Here is a 16,095-nt window from a genome sequence, read left to right as displayed (position 1 = left end):
ATGCTGCATGTCACATCCCTGTGACTATTTTGTAACTACTAATTTATCCTTCTTAATCCCTTCACCTTTATCACCCAGATCCTTAACCCCGCTCCCATCTGGCAGCCATCAGTTTGTTCTCTGTATCTATGAATCTGTTTCTGTTTTGTTTGTTCATTTATTTTGTTCAAGTAAGATAATATGTTATTTGTCTTTCTCTGACTATTTCACTTAGCATAATATCCTCTAGGTCCATCTATGTTGTTGCAAATGTTAAGATTTCATTTTTTTGATGGCTGAGTCTATGTGTTTTTAAACTTTCCCTTGAAACTTCCTCTTTGATTCAATGGATTTTTAGAAGAGTATGGTTTAGTTTCCAAGTCTTTGGATCTTTTTCCTGTTATCTTTCTGTTGTTGACTATTAGTTTGACTCTATTGTGGTCAGAGAATACATTTACATAATTTTAATTCTTTTAAATTTTTCAGATTGTTTAATGGCCCATGATACGGTCCATCTTGGTATATGGTCCATCAGCACTTGAAAAGAATGTATATCCTTGTGTTGTTGGATGGAGTGTTCTATAATTATCAATTCGATCCTGTTGATTGATGGTGTTGAGTTCTATATTCCTGCTTATTTTCTGTTGTGTTTTTTTGTCAGTTGTTAAGAGAGGGATATTGAGGTCTCCAACTGTAACTGTGGATTTGTTTTTTTCTCCTTTCAGTTCGATCAGTTTTTGCTTCACATATCTTGCAGCTAGCTCATTTTGGTCCACACACACTTAGGATTGCTATATTTTATTGGTGGATTAACTCTTTTATCATTATATAATGTCTGTGATAATTTTCTTTGCTCTGAAGTCTACCTTATCTGATATTAATATAGCTACTCTTGCCTTCCATGTTTACAAGATACATTTTTTCCAATCTTTTAATATTTTTAATACACTGCCAATCTGTCTGTTAATTGATATAGTTATACTAGTTACATTTAGTGTAATTATTATGTCAAGGCTTAAGTCTGCCATTTTGTTTTTTGTTTTCTGTTTGTTCTCTCTGTTTCTCACTTCATTTTTCTTTTTCCTGCCTTTTTCTCTTTCCTGCATTTTTTAGAATTTCATCTTGATTCATGTTTAGTGTTTTTTTAGGGTATGTCTTTGTATACAGCTTTTGTAGTTGTGGCTCTGGGTATTACATTACAGATACATAACTTACCAGTCTACAGGTGTTATCATTTTACTAGTTCAAGTACAGAACCTTACTTTTCTTTACATTCCTGACCCTTCCTGCTTATAATTGTCTCAAATCTTTCCTCTAACATTTAAAACCACATTAGACATTTTTGCTTCAATCATCAAACAATTTAGAAAATTCAAGAGAAGGAAAACCTATTACGTCTACCCCTGTTTTTGCTTACCATGTTCTTCTGTTATCATTTCCTTTCTGTTTAGGAAACTTCCTTTGCCATTTTTTTAAGGTAGGTCTACTGGTGACAAATTCTCTTAGTTTTTCTTCATCTGAGAATGTCTTGTTTTCCCTTCATTTCTGAAGGATATTTTCACTGGGTGTAGGATTCTGGGTTGAGAGTTCTTTTCTTTCAGCCTTTAAAAAATTTTATGCTATTTCTTTCTGGCCTCCGTGATTTCTGATGACATATCCACCATCATTCTAACTGTTTTCCTCCTACAGTTAAGATCATTTTTCTCTGGCGCTTCCTATCATTTTTCTCTTCAGTTTTCAGATGTTTAATTATGATGAATCTTTCAGTACTTTTTTAGCTTTGTCTTTTTTCTCCTCTGCTTCTTGGACTTCAGTGACACAAATGGGAGGCGTATTTTTTCTTTTATAGACCTAAGGGAGAACCCTGAGGTTCTATTTTTTTTTTTCAGTCCATTTTATTTCTTTTGTTCAGATTAAGTGATTTCTATTGTTCTGTCTTCCAGTTCATTCGTTCTTTCTTCTGTACACTCTATTCTGTTGTTGAGCCCATCTACTGAGATATATTGTTTCAGTTACTATATTTTTCAGTTCTAAAATTTCCATTCGGTTCTTCACACCTTCTGTTTCTTTTTTGAGCCTTTCATTTTTCATGTTTGTTTTATATATGTTTGCAAATTTTTCACTGAACATTTTTATCATGGCTGATTTAAAATACATCAGATAATTCTAATATTTTTGTCATTTCAGTGTTGTCATCTATTGATTGTCTTTTATTCATTTGGTTTGAAATAATAGGCTCTAGATCTTAGTTAAATCTCTTTTGGCTGTTGTTTGTTTGTATGTGTGTTTGTTTTTCACTCCATTCTAATGGGAGAAAGGGGGTGCTACTGCCGCATTGCTACCTTGTTATCACCAGGCAGATTCCACCTCCACCGGTCTCCCCACTCAACCTCTGTTGACACTCAAGGGGAGACACCATAGGAAAGGCTCCCCTTTTGTCTCTGACACTGTGGTGGGGGTGGCCTCATTACTACTGGATTATGGGGAAAGTTCTCCACTAGGCCTCTTCTGACCCTACTTTAGTGAGGAGGCATTGTGGTGCCACATTACTGCCAAGTGGAAGCCTAGGCTCCCCATGTTGTCTCCACTGGCACCACAAGAAAACCCCATTGCAGGCCTGAGGGGATGAAATTCCTAGCTCTCTACCTGACCTCCTCCGACACCACCCCAGCACTTTATTACAGTCTTATGAGGGTGGAGTCTAGGCTTCCTCTCAGCCTTTGCTGGCATAGGTAGGGTTGAGGCCATTGGTGTTGACTGAAGTAGAGTGATTATTATCTAAAAGTTTTGTGTCTTGCTGGGCTGCCCCTTTTCTGGTCCTTTGGCTACAGAGAACATGGGGTCTCATGTTGGGTCTTCTCTCGTCTGCACCATTGGCATTTCCAACCTGCTGGATTTTTCGGTTTCAAGTCTGGGATATATGAGGCAAAGGAAAACCCAAGGAAGTCACTATCATGTCTTTCCTTAGATCTCAAGGTCCCTAGCTAATCTGTCTTCTTATATTTGTTGATATATAATGTCTAGGTTTTCTAGTTGTACTTACTGGGAAGAATAGAGAAAAGTATGTCTACTTAATCTTCCCAGAAACAGAAATTCTCCTTGGCTGACTTCAACCAGTTTCCTCTGCAGGAGTCTGAACCATGTTCCCATGTTATCATTTACTGATGAAGGACTCATTCCAAACAACCCAACCATCAGAAGCCATGGTGCTGCTACTGTGCTAAATTTGAGTATTGCTATTTCCTGGAACCTAAATAAAATATTAGCCTACATACTCCAGCAATGCATTAAAAGAATGTTCTTTGTTCAAGAAGAGTTTCTTCTATGAGTACAGGGATGGTTGATATTAACAAATCCAATGATATGACTGTATTAATAGGTTAAAAGAGAGAATCCATGTGCCCATTCCACAAATGCAAAAATATACAATTGACAGAAATAAACATTCTTTCTGGAAAAATTCTTAATAAACTAGAAATCAATGAATACTTTCTTTAAACAATTAAAAAATGAATATCTCTGATCAAGTCATCACACTTAAGTAGTGAAACACAAGACTCTTCCCATTACAATTAGATCACATCACTTCTACTATTCAACCTTGTTCAGAGGGTACTAGCCAATGAAATAGGCACAAATAAGATGTAAGTGACATTGTTTGGCAACTATACTCTTACTTCCATGATCTTCCACCATATTGTTGCTCCTTGGAGTTGACATTAACTATAGGATTGCTTAAAAACTAGCCTCAGTAGTTTTTCTCTCTTTCTCTTCCTCTCCATGCTTTATCATCAACTCGTAAGAATTATGATCAAGGTCTTTGCTTATATACTTTGTATTCCTAATGCTGGGAAAATAGTAGGTCCTCAGTGAATATTTTCAGATTAATAATCCAAAATATTAAAAATTAAATTAATATGTGCATATTACATATACCCTGGGAGATAAATCAGTAAGTTTTGTCTTCTTAAGGTTTGTTCAAAACCTAATTCTTTGTGATTACACAGTAAGTACTTGACTTATCAATTTTTGTGATGAGATCAAAATAGTGTTTCCTAGAATACTCAATATTTTTTAGTTGGAATTTGATTAAATCATACTTGTTTTATATCTAAAACCTTTGGCTATTCTAAAATATTCTCAAATTTTAATGACACATATGCAATCAAAATGAGGCTAGAGTAACCTGAAAAATTATATCCATACTCAATGATAATTTCACTTTGCAATTGTCTCTCTCATTTCTAATTCGCCACACAACTCCCTAAAACATGGGAAAAGAATATATGCTTGTCCTTTCACTTACTTCTATTGTTTCTAAATTTAGCTAAAAATTGTATGCAATAGGTTAACCAGAAGATGTATTTTCTAAATTAAAGTACGTCAATTAATTTGCCCTTTTCCACAGGAGATTTGCCAGCCATGCACCCCATGCACACCTGACACTCCGATTTAGTTGTGATGATAAACAATCATCTAAGTCCTGTAATTAATCTGAGATCCCTTCACCAAAATCAAACATTTTTTAAAAAATTGACAAAATATGAAGTTTAAAGTTTACCTCTGCTCCAGAGTGTTTATCCATGATAATATCCAATTGTCTCTTAAACAGTTCTACCACAGCTTTGTAGACCAGTTCATACTGTTCCTGAGCAGTGTCACAAACCAGAACAAAAGAAAACAACAAACAAAAAGCTTGGTGAATTACAGAACTAGATTTCAGGAATATGAACCATGTCAATATCAAATTCGAGGATAGCAGACCTGAAAAGACCATCAACATTAGTTTAATTACAGTGCCTTACATTTGTATAGCCCATTTTAGATTTCAAAGCCCTTGTAGGCTGCTAGAAACAGCTAAATACTTGATCTACCCTGCAGCATATTTTTTATGTTCTAACCCCACTTTCTTACTTATTTTTCCCTCCACATCATCCCCTCTGTTTTCCTTGCTTACATTTTAAAATTTTTATTTCATACTAGATGCATTTTTTTTTTAAAGCCATCTTCACCTTTTCTGGAGAAAGGTAGATTGTGGTTGATAGGTGATAGACGGTTTTGATATGTATTATTTAATTTGACCCTCATAATTGATCTATAAACAAGCTAGGCTATTATCCTTGTTTATAGACAATTTGTCCAAAGTCATTCAGAAATAATTTCCAGCACTTGATTTTGAACTACTTTTTATCTGAATGGGCCTATTCAAGATTTTTCCTGATACTTTACATAATTGTATACAAATAAAGCACAACTTTTCCCAAACATAATATTAACAGGAGAACAATGTAGAGTCTATGTCACCCAACACAGCCATTGGTACACTCTACAATTTTTTTAAATCAGAGAAAAGTTGCACAGGAAGCACTCAACTGGTTACTGTGCTATTTCCTGATTAGTGTCAGAAAATGCAGCTGCAACTGATAAGATATTTGTTCAGCTAGTCATTGATAATACCAAAATGTGAAAGGTAATTTCAAGTTGTTTCAGCTGTCTTCTAACTCTTAAAAATAGACCTGAGATGGACTTTTTATGAACTGGGGTGTGGTTTTGTTTATTGATTCAGTATTACAACTTAATATTATAAAACTAGGTTGCATACTTTCTAGAGTCTTTATACATTGACATGGATCAGCCTTCATTTAAGTCTGACGGCACTAAACCAGCCAATGCTTTCATTTCACATAAACTTTCCCCCTCACAGGTTGAATATAGAAAAACACCTACAGTTAACATAAGAAAAAAAATTATTTTTTCCACTAGCTATTAGTGGAAAACCTGTGTGGGCCAAACAGAAGGTTCATATTATAATACCTCTTCCTTTTTTCCCCTCAATTCATGACTTCTAGATAAAAATATTTGAGCTGTCATTGTCGATTATTTTACCTCTAAACTTATGTGCAAGTTCATTTGTAAGTGCTTTAAACATGTTAGGGTCTTGCTATTTAAGCAGTAAAAAGTAGTTCTAATAAATTATATAAAAGTACCTGTTACATAATATCAATAAATGTTTGATGACTGAATGATGGAGACCATTTAGAATTACGGTTAAAATTATTGGTGAGGAAATACGGGTGAAATTAATATTGTAGAAAGTGAGAGATTTGGGCTGAGAGTGTTTTACACAGGAGGGACAACTTGAGCTGGAGAGGAGAGAAAAAATGGGAAGAGCCTTACCTAATAGAGGGAACAAGTGTGAGGAATCTGAGATGGGTTAAAATATTACGATACATATTATGTTTCTTTAAAGTATGCATACAATAAGGACCAGAAGAGACCATAGAAAAATAATAACAGTGGCTACTTCTAGGTGATAGGATTATGGTTGGTTTTACTTTCATTTTTCATTATTTCTACAAATGAGCATAGAGAGTGCATGCTCCAAATTCTGTTACCACCTCCTGAAGTAGAAACTATCTCTGATTTTCTATGGTTTCAGAAGTGAATTACTACTGCAAAATTCAAGTTAACCTGACCTAGGTATTTATTTCTTATAAGTCAAACAGCTCGTTGCATTTTTTTTCTACATCTTTTGTAAGAAATACTATTTGGTTTCTTAATATTTTCTAGATAGTAAAATTACGGAATTAAAGGAATTTGACCCAGGGCAAGGGATACAGAAAAATATTGGGACATTCAGAGTTAGAGGAAATGGGGATGGACTGACACACTTGATAGTAAATTGGTGTTTTAGCTAAGCAGTCAGCTGTGTTTGGATGCCTTACTATTAAACAGAGAGATGGAGCTAGACTCAGACAATGATATGATCCATTCACCATAGTCCATACCCGAGTTTGAACTAATGAAGGTCTCTGTGTTCGCATTTCCTGGATCAAACTAAAAACACTGAAGTTCTCAGGAATTATCTATCAAAAAAGAAAAAGAAAAAAATATCTTACTCCTTTGTTCCTATTTTTGTTAATAAATTATTGCCACTTTCTCATAGTCTTGTTACTTTCATGATATCTGCTCTCCTAACATGAGGCAATATTAGAAAATGGGTATATTTTTAAAACTAAAGAGGACTCTCATCATCACACCATGATTTATAGCCTGCTGTTTTCCCTAGAAAACATAAAGAAGGTCTTCAGAATGATTTCACATAGGGTGATCAAATGTCTGAAGTTAAAAATATGAGGGAGAATGCTCAGGAGATGAGCAAGTATGAGTTTTACAAAATAAAAGAAGTTGGCAGATAGGGCTGAAGCCCATATCTTAAACTACCGATTTCTTATTCATGTATAGACTAGAACACAAAGTTTGACTGTGGTAAATTGAGTCCATCTACTAATGCAGTTTGGATAAAGGAAGGGTGACTATGTAACTTAGGACAGTGGTCCTCAAACGACACCATGCATCATCAACAGCACCTGAAGAGTTTGCTGGGCCCAACCTCCAGAGTTTCTGCTCCAATCCATCTCGGGTGGGGCCCCAGATTTTGCATTTTTAACAAGCCCTCAGGGGATGCTGATGCTACTTGTCTGGGGACCACATTTTGAGAACCACAAAAAATAGGAACTAATTTAATCATCCAACACAGCAGGTCTACAAGTAAATATTCTAGAAAAGATGAATTGTAGAGATAAGTGTTTTGAAGAACCAAATGATTCCTAAGTCTGAAAGTAGCTGGGCAAACAAATGGAAAGTGTCTACGAAGAGAAACTCACCCCATCTTTTAGCAACATCCACGTATAATCAATAGCACAGATAACACCAGTCCTTCCACAGCCGGCACTGAAATGAAAGATCACAGTAGTGGCATGTACAGTTGCAGATATTGGATCATTGACAGTAGCTGGAAAAGATCTGAGGAAAAGGAAACCTGGAGGCACTGAAACTTGCTAAACCCTACCATTTCCCAGAGCATGTTTGCAAATTGCCACATCTACACTGAACCTCAGGATAGGTCCCAGGCAACTTCTCACAGCAAGTGTCTCTTGAGCTGTACTAGTCACAAGTAACTTATCAGAAAAATGTTAATTTAATGTTCGGGTTGAATTTTTCATGCTTTGTTTCTGCTGTGGACCTTTTCCTTTCAATCGCTCTCATTTCTGAGCTTCATTCCTTTCCGATCAACTGGGAAAAAGTGAGGTGAGGATCAGGAGCCTGCATCCTATGTGCTCCTACCACCTTAATTTCCAACAAAGTTAGTCTTCCTTCAGTTAAAGCATGAGTCCTGGCCAGACAGGGACATTTGGCTCGTTCTGCGCGGAAGGTTCACACAACAGCATCGCACCTGCAGTGAATGCATATGGGAACACTGTCGTCCTCTTGGTAACAACGCACATCCCAGATGAGCTCAAGTATAGGGTCTATAGATGAAGGCACATCATGGTCTGGCCAATTCTTGTAATGAAACTGATAGATAGTTCGGGTTTCCTATAAGAAAAATAGCCAAAATAAGAGCAGAGTTCAAGGTTAGGACTCCAACTCATTCTACCACGAGATTACTCTGACTTCCTAAGTAGCATCTACATCCTTTTTGAAATTTATGCTGCTTTCTTCCCTATAAGACCTCTGGTGATCACATGCCTTCTAAGAACAATTAAAAGTGATTTCAGGTCACTTACTACTGGCTTTTCCCTGTCTGCCCCACTCACTAGAGGAGGTAGATATGAAGACAGTCCAAACCAGAGCTTCCCAACTGAAAAACTTCAAATGGGTCACAGGCATGCTGATATATTAAATCCCTCTGCCTTTGAGAGACTGGACAGCCTGAGCTCTCAATGTGATTCCTGGCCTCTATTTACTGTACAGCATCTATTCACCCTACAAATGTTATTTTCTATGGGTGCCATGGCATGGAATAGATTAGGGAGCACAGATTACACAAAAGGTCTCTTCTGAATGTGAAGATTTTTCCAGAACATCAAAGGCCCCACCAGTCCCCACTGTCTTATGCTCATGTTGAGTCACATACATATATATTTACCTGCCTGATCTTTGTAGGCTTTTGAGTTTACCGCTCCTGTTCTATACTTACGTTGTTGAACTTGACCTTTAGAGTCCTGATTATGTAATCAGATTTCCCATTTTCAGCTTCCTAAGAAGTCAATTAAAATATTAGTTATTTCGGAGACTAAGATTCAAAGACTACTCTCTATAAAGTAGGTCCAGGAAACAGACAATACTTACACAGGATATGGAGAAAGGGCCAAGTTGCAGTTGCGACTCTCCTGGCTCAGCCCAGTAGCGCTCACACTTTTTCTGTTGCACAAAGCAAAATATAATGATTTCCCTCCATATATTCTAATCTCTTCTGGTAACAAAACCACTCCCTTATTCAGAGGCAAATTCAGCTCTGTGTCCTTCACCTCGGGTTAGAGACTTCTAATCTAATACTTCTAGATGTGGCAATTTGCAACCTCATGGCCTGGAATCTCCAAGGGTGGGAAAACAAACATTAAAGGATATATAAATTATAGACTTCCTAGAACTCTGAAAAAGTAGAAACAGGGATCTGATACTTTCGGTATTTCAAAAAGATTAACAGAAATCGTACATGTACTAAAAGCTGCACAAGCTAACTGAAACACCAAGCTCCCTTGGTTTTAACTGGAATTGTATCAACTCAGAATGGCAGTAGTTTCGAAGGGTGCTGTTCACTAGAAATATAATGTGAACTACATATGTAATTTAAAATTTTCTAATAGCCACATAAAAATTTAAAAAGTGAAATTAATTTTAAAAATATGTCTTACTTAGCCAACATATCAAAAAATTTTTCAACATGTGATTGATATAAAACAGTCATTAGACATTTGACATTTTAAACTAAGTATTCAAAATCCAGTGTTTTTAATATTTGTAGCATTTCTCAATCAATATGCTAAATTTTCATTGGAAATATTTTATTGTCATTTAGATTTCATGAAATTTATAGTTGAAAAGGATTCACATATCCAAGTTGTTCCAAACATACTTAAAGTTTTCCAATCATGAAATTAAATGTTTTTAAATTTAAATTCATTAAAATAAAATAATTGGATCCCTCAGTCTCACTAGCCATATTTCGAGTGTTCAATGGCCACATGGCTGGTGATGCCATGTCAGACAGCACAGACTTAGAAGCCCTGAGTGGCAGTTAAAGATGGCTGATTAATAAAAATGGGAAGATGAACTGTCACTTGGAAATGCATACCTTATTTTTACTTGAAAACATAGAGTCTACCAGGAAAATAGACAAAAGGGCTCCTTAGGCATAAAAACAGAAAAAGCCTTGAGAGTCATTTGGCATTCCCAAACTCAATACTAGCAAGATGGGCATAATTTTTAACTAGTTACATTTAAAGAAAGTTCTGCTACCAATTTCCCCTTCTTTTTCTTCTTTCCTTTACCTTTATGTATACTAGAACGAACTCACCTTTCCCATTTCAAACTCCATGCATGCCATCACAATGATCTGGGGGGATGAAACAAATAGAAACTTAAACATCGATATAGTTAGAAAGAGCAGTTAATATGTGGGTCCCGGGGTCAGAGAGTGTTAATTATTTTTTCTGTTTTGTTTTGATTTTTTAACCAAAAGAGATATCTTGATGAATTATACACTGTTGCTCTTATCCGTCCTTCTCTCTGCCCTCACTTCCCTTTTCTCTGTTCAAATCAGTAAATTCTTATTAACAAATGAGCCTCACAAGATGAGAACTTTCACTTCCTTGAACAAGGGTGACATCGTGATTTTGACTAAGAGGTGCCCAACTACCAAAATTCTAGAAACTGACCAGAAATGCACTAATTTTAATACATAGTGAACCTCGGTCACGTATTCTGACTCTCTGCCCTTTTTATCCCTAAAAACTAGACAATATAGTAACAAAAGTAACTCTGCTCTTACCAGGACGCTGTATTCCCAAATCATCCTCCAGAAGTCCAGGGTAGTTGTAGGCAAGGGTCCCTGGGTGGCAATGTAAGCCTTGGGTCCATAAACTCCCTAAAAGGGAACAGAAATTACATGGATGACTACGAATAATATCCTTTTCTTCCTGCCTAGTATATTTCCCTCCCTTTTGCTTAGGTACCTAAAGAAACATGGTATGGTATTCCCCCGTCCCCTCTTAGGCATCTAGAGAATATGGACTATGGAGTGTACCTTAATGAAGTTGGCATTGATGTAACTGGAATCCTCATCAGAGGTTATCAGGGACAGCTCTACTCGGCTATGATCATCTATAATACAAAAGAAAGACATACTCTAATAAAGAAGGCTTACTGTAATGCAAGGACTAACTTTGTGAATAGTAGATGCTTGCGTTTGAAGAGTGAATGAGTGAGTGAGTGAGTGAATGAATGTTCTTTTGTAGTCGTAAATAGTACAAACTAACTTACTTGCCAAAGCCATGTTCCAGAATTAAGAACATCAAGCAATGGGTAAAAAGAGATAGGGAAAATGGAATTTGGGAGATGGTACAAGTTTATAGGGAGAAATGAAACTTACAGGGCAAGATATCCTTATATCTGTTTTTCTTTATATTCTTGGGCCTCTCAGCCACGGCTGTGGGATAGGTTTTGTCTGCCTTGTACTTGGTAGATTGTCTTTTCAGCTTCTGCAATAAAATTCAGAAAATTAATTCTTCCTAGAGAAAAGAAATAAGTTTTCTCTAGAGAGCTTTCCTTCTCCATTACTCAAACATTCCACTTCAGCCCTCTCAGCATCCTCTAGGGCTGATTTCATTGAGGACAGAGTCCCAGAGCATAAGGGTAGCAGAGTGCAGTGACATTTGGAGAAGTGAAATAATCACACTTACTATAGCTGAGCCACAAATAGCTAAAACTTAGAGGTGAAACTGATGAATATTTAAAAAACCAACTTCTTCTGAAAATAAACTATGTGCTCCACCCAAAGGGTCAGCTATTAAAAGTTGAATTTACTTTCTTTACAGCTACTACAGGACTATTTTAAGTAGAAATGAAGCTTAAGTTGAATAAAATGTCTCTGTGTCTAGCAAAATTTCAAAGATTCAGTCCCAAAAGCAGTCATTAATTTTATATGACCTAAACTTCAAGCCCACCCCTCAACCAAACAATAATCTTCAAATAGTATCATATTCTGTTGGTAGAATATGAACTGGGCCAGTCAGGGGTTAGCATATGATTGAACCAGATTTCTCAAGGTTGTGGAATAACTCCTTAAAATTATTCCCATTTGCTAACATTATATTATAGACCAAAATTTCAGGTCAGAGGAAACAGTGGTTCCTCTTTAGTTCCTTCTTGTAAATCAACCTTGTCCCAAATTATGTTTAATGCCCTTAAAAAAAACCACACATTTAATAGACCTGATCTTCCTGAATCCTACTCAGTTTGAGAAAGGGAAAAACATCTGTGAGAGCCAATAAATATTTGTAGACTTCAACCACAGAAACTAATTTTTATTATTTGCCTACTACATAATAGACCAATAGAATTGGTCACATGATGATCATTAATTACTTCCTATGGGTTAGATCCCTCGGCACCTACTCAGTTTTCATTCTCTTTAACTTCCTTCTTGAAATTTCCTCCACCCTTGGCCCTTATTAGTCTGCATTATCTTGGTTCTCCTCTTTCATTTCTGACTTCTCCTTCCCACTTCTCACTTGTTATTACTGCCTCTCTGTCCATTTCTGTTTTCTAACTGTGAATTAGCCAAAGTTCCAAAGTTAAGTCCTCAGCTCTCTGCTCTTCTCTCACTATATACATTTGCTCAGAGACATCATAAACTCTTAGAGAAGGCATACCAGTGGGGTTTTTTAGTTTATTTAACTGATTAAAATTGAATTATAATTCCAATCCCCCATTGGAAGAGTTTCAAATTTCTACGTCGAGATTCAACTACTAAATTCCAGTCCTGAAATCCCACCCATGTCCTGGACACTTATTACTGTCTCAAACTTAGCACATTTAACACTAAAATCATCTTTGTTCCCACTGTTAATGCCAATGGCACTATCTTGATGCCAGGTAACCATACTCTAGAAACTGACGGTCACATTTGGTTCCCCCCTTCCCACAATTCCCACCTTTAATTCAGTCAGCAAGTTCAACTGAGTCTTCCCATGCAATATCTCACGTCAACTTTCCTTCCTATGCCCATCACTGATACCTTAATTCAGGCCCTTTCCCCCAAAGCTTGAAGTGTTACAGTTGTTTCTTAACTCATCTTCACATTTTTCTGTCTTTCCCCGTTAAAATCCATTAGGCATAATTCTACCCATTTAGTCTTACTAAAATACTGTTTTCCTTATCTCTCATGCTCAGAACGACTTCAGTGGATCCCCCTGGCTACTAAGAAAAAATCTACACTCCTTAGCCAGGTACTGAAGATTCTCCCCAATTGGACCCCGAGCTAATTTTTCCATATTTCCCACTGTCCTACTATGGTGAGGTTTCTAAATGTTGACATCTAGGTTCTTTCAAAATTGTACAAAAAACAACAATAATAATAAATAAAATAAAATAAATGTTGTACAAATTGATGTCACTGATAATTAGGTGTAACTTCTTTAAAACTATGGTACTCCTTTCTCACAAATGTACACCCGGCACTGCTTTTGCATTTTCCAACCATGATTATGGTCAGTTTTGTTCCACAGGGTAAACTAAAAAGAGAAATGAGGAAACAGAGAAAGAACTTTTCTCAAGTAACGAGCAACAAGCAAAAATAAAAAATAAAAAAGAAGGGGATAGTTAATTACAGTTATTTAGTCACTTATATTTCACGTAGTGTTTTTACATAATTACTTAGGATGTGTGTCTATCTGTAGGAGTTTTACTTAAGGACGTTTATAACTAAATCATTTTTAAAAATGGGTGAGGATGAAGAGCCTAAAATAAAGGTATGCTGTCACAGAGAAAGAAAGAGATAAAAGAGGTATTAAAGAATAGAAATTTGTTCTGACAAATCATTCCAATCCATCATTAGATTTCAAAATTAGCTCAGGATTACTTGATAACTGAGTCTGCAAGGAGAAGAAAAAAGTTGGGGTCATGAGATATTTGTTCGCTGGGAGTTCATAACAAAGAATGATCAATTATCTAGAATCTAATTAAATTAATACTTTCCAAATAATAAATAGATCGTTAAATCATTATAGCAACTCAATGTATAAGAATGTAAGCTTTTTCCAGCTAAGGATGACAAATGGAACAGACAACCACCACCTGCTTATTTCTGGACCACAAATGTCAGCGTGTAGTGCTCTACTAACCATTTTTTTCTATTTCTAGAGTTAGATCAGACACAGGTGACCCATTAAAAAGCAGGTATATAGTCGGTTCTTAAATCTTAGTTTCTTTTTCAATGGTTTGAATTCTTGCGGATTTTCAAATTTGGAGGAGAGATGATGAACTGATAACTATACTGCATATTTTTATACTAAGATGGATGCAAGTGGGCTAGTTTGAGAATTTAACTAAGGACATAGCACAGATAGATGAGCGACTATAAAATTTTTCCACTTGAGTTATACTAATTTCTAGTTCGCTTTGTTCGTATGCACCTTCAGAACGATCATTTGCAGGTTGCCATTGATTCCAGGGCTGCTTAAAAGATGTCAAATCCCAGAACAGTCCTTTCTAGAAGTCTCCAGAACTGAGCCTTCTGCATCCTTGTTACACTGTTTTTATTTGTTTGTTTTGCTTTGCTTGCTTGTGGACTGCTTTCCAGGGAGAATGTTATAGGCAAAGCCCTTTTTATAAGACGTGCCTCAATTAATCTGGTAGGCATTACAGGTGAGGGTCATGTGTGTGTGTCTGTAACCTATGCTTGTTTAGCTGTCTTGACCGCGACCTTCGGCAATGGGACAGGATGGCTTTTTTCCCCTTATTCTCTCCATCTTCCTGGAGTCATATGATTGGATGACAAAAGGAGACACCCGGTTACCCAAAACATCACGTAGGAAATGCCAATAGAATTGTTAATTTGGAAAGTGTGAAAGATTTATTTTTCCAGATATCTTACTTGAAGTCAGACCTCTTTTTTTCATTTTAATTCCCCTTCTCTTCCCGTCAGACGCCCAGGTTCCAACACCCCAGCAGAGAACAAAACAGAGCAGAATTAGGAGAGAAGAACTTTTGAACCTCACCAGAAAAGGAGAAGCTCTGAGAGAAGGAAGGAAAAGGGTATAAAAGAAAAAACAGGGCCATGGGGGTAGGTTGGGCTGGAGAAGAAAAGATAGGTCAAAGGGGGAAGGCATTTATCTGCAAACTACAAAGTAGGGGATGTGAGTTCCCTAGAAGAGGCATCGACAAAAGGAATCAGGGGAAGAGTTGCTAGGAAAATAAATAAAAGAGGCCAGCATCCCTTCTGGACCCTGATAGGTTGGAATGTATAAGAAACCAGGTCGTGTGTGTGCTTGATAAGCTAATAGTAAGCTCATTTGGTTATTGGACTCTACCCCTTTCCTTTCAAGACAGGAAAACAGAACTGAGGTCTTGGCCATAAAACTCCAGAAATCAGGATTGAGTCCTTTGCATGTTCTCATCAAATAGCGAATTAATGATTGGTAAGTGAATTAAGGTCACTCCCAAAAGAGAACAGAAAGAAAAAAGAAAGCACAAGACCATGATACTTTGCTTCAGAATACTACGTTATCATCTAGAAGACATGGCATAAGTCATATTTTGGATGAGTGAAACCTGGCTCAGCTATGCTAGGTGACGGAGGGGAATCAAAGACAGGCTGTCTCCAGAGCTTCTCCAGGTAGTTCCTCGATGCCTTACGACTGCAGGTCGATATTATCTGTCCCAAGGCTCCAAGAGGAGAGAGAGCACAAATACTAAGAAATGGAATTAGGGGCCTGGGCCTCTAAATCCGGTAAACAAGAGTACTACTAATACGAATGGGGGACAAGCTTGAACTGGCCCTGAGTGGCCCAGCTATATGCAAGGATGGATTTTATAAACGTAATGTAGAGTGAACGAAAAAAGACATAAAAAGAAACATGATTTCATTTACGTCAAGTTCAAAAACAAGTTAAATTAATATCTATTGTTTAGTGATATGTATAGGTCTTGAAGTCACGCAGAACAACAAAGGAAAAAAATAATCTCAGGATAGTGTTTACTTTTAGTCTGTCGGGGGTTGGGGGCATTTGTGATTTGGAAGGACACCCAAGGGAGGTCTGGAGTGCAGGC

General features: G+C 36.7%; 1 protein-coding gene across 1 annotated transcript in view; it reads right to left on the bottom strand.

The window, feature by feature from the left end:
* The window catches only part of PTPN22 (protein tyrosine phosphatase, non-receptor type 22), a 54,010-nt gene that overhangs the window by 21,128 nt on the left and 16,787 nt on the right, over positions 1-16,095 (bottom strand). The window contains exons 3-12 of the mRNA XM_011366953.2: positions 11,417-11,525; positions 11,072-11,148; positions 10,817-10,912; positions 10,343-10,381; positions 9,115-9,186; positions 8,963-9,022; positions 8,216-8,358; positions 7,647-7,713; positions 6,768-6,845; positions 4,541-4,627 (exon numbers count right to left, since the gene is read on the bottom strand). Coding sequence (XP_011365255.1) covers positions 4,541-4,627; positions 6,768-6,845; positions 7,647-7,713; positions 8,216-8,358; positions 8,963-9,022; positions 9,115-9,186; positions 10,343-10,381; positions 10,817-10,912; positions 11,072-11,148; positions 11,417-11,525 — 828 coding nt within the window. The remainder of the gene's footprint in view (positions 1-4,540; positions 4,628-6,767; positions 6,846-7,646; positions 7,714-8,215; positions 8,359-8,962; positions 9,023-9,114; positions 9,187-10,342; positions 10,382-10,816; positions 10,913-11,071; positions 11,149-11,416; positions 11,526-16,095) is intronic.

This window comes from Pteropus vampyrus, unplaced genomic scaffold (assembly GCF_000151845.1).
Source record: "Pteropus vampyrus isolate Shadow unplaced genomic scaffold, Pvam_2.0 Scaffold6, whole genome shotgun sequence".
In the NCBI taxonomy this organism is placed as follows: Eukaryota; Metazoa; Chordata; class Mammalia; order Chiroptera; family Pteropodidae; genus Pteropus; species Pteropus vampyrus.
The sequence above is the reverse complement of the archived record's forward strand: the minus strand, read 5'-3'. Positions and strand labels throughout refer to the sequence as shown.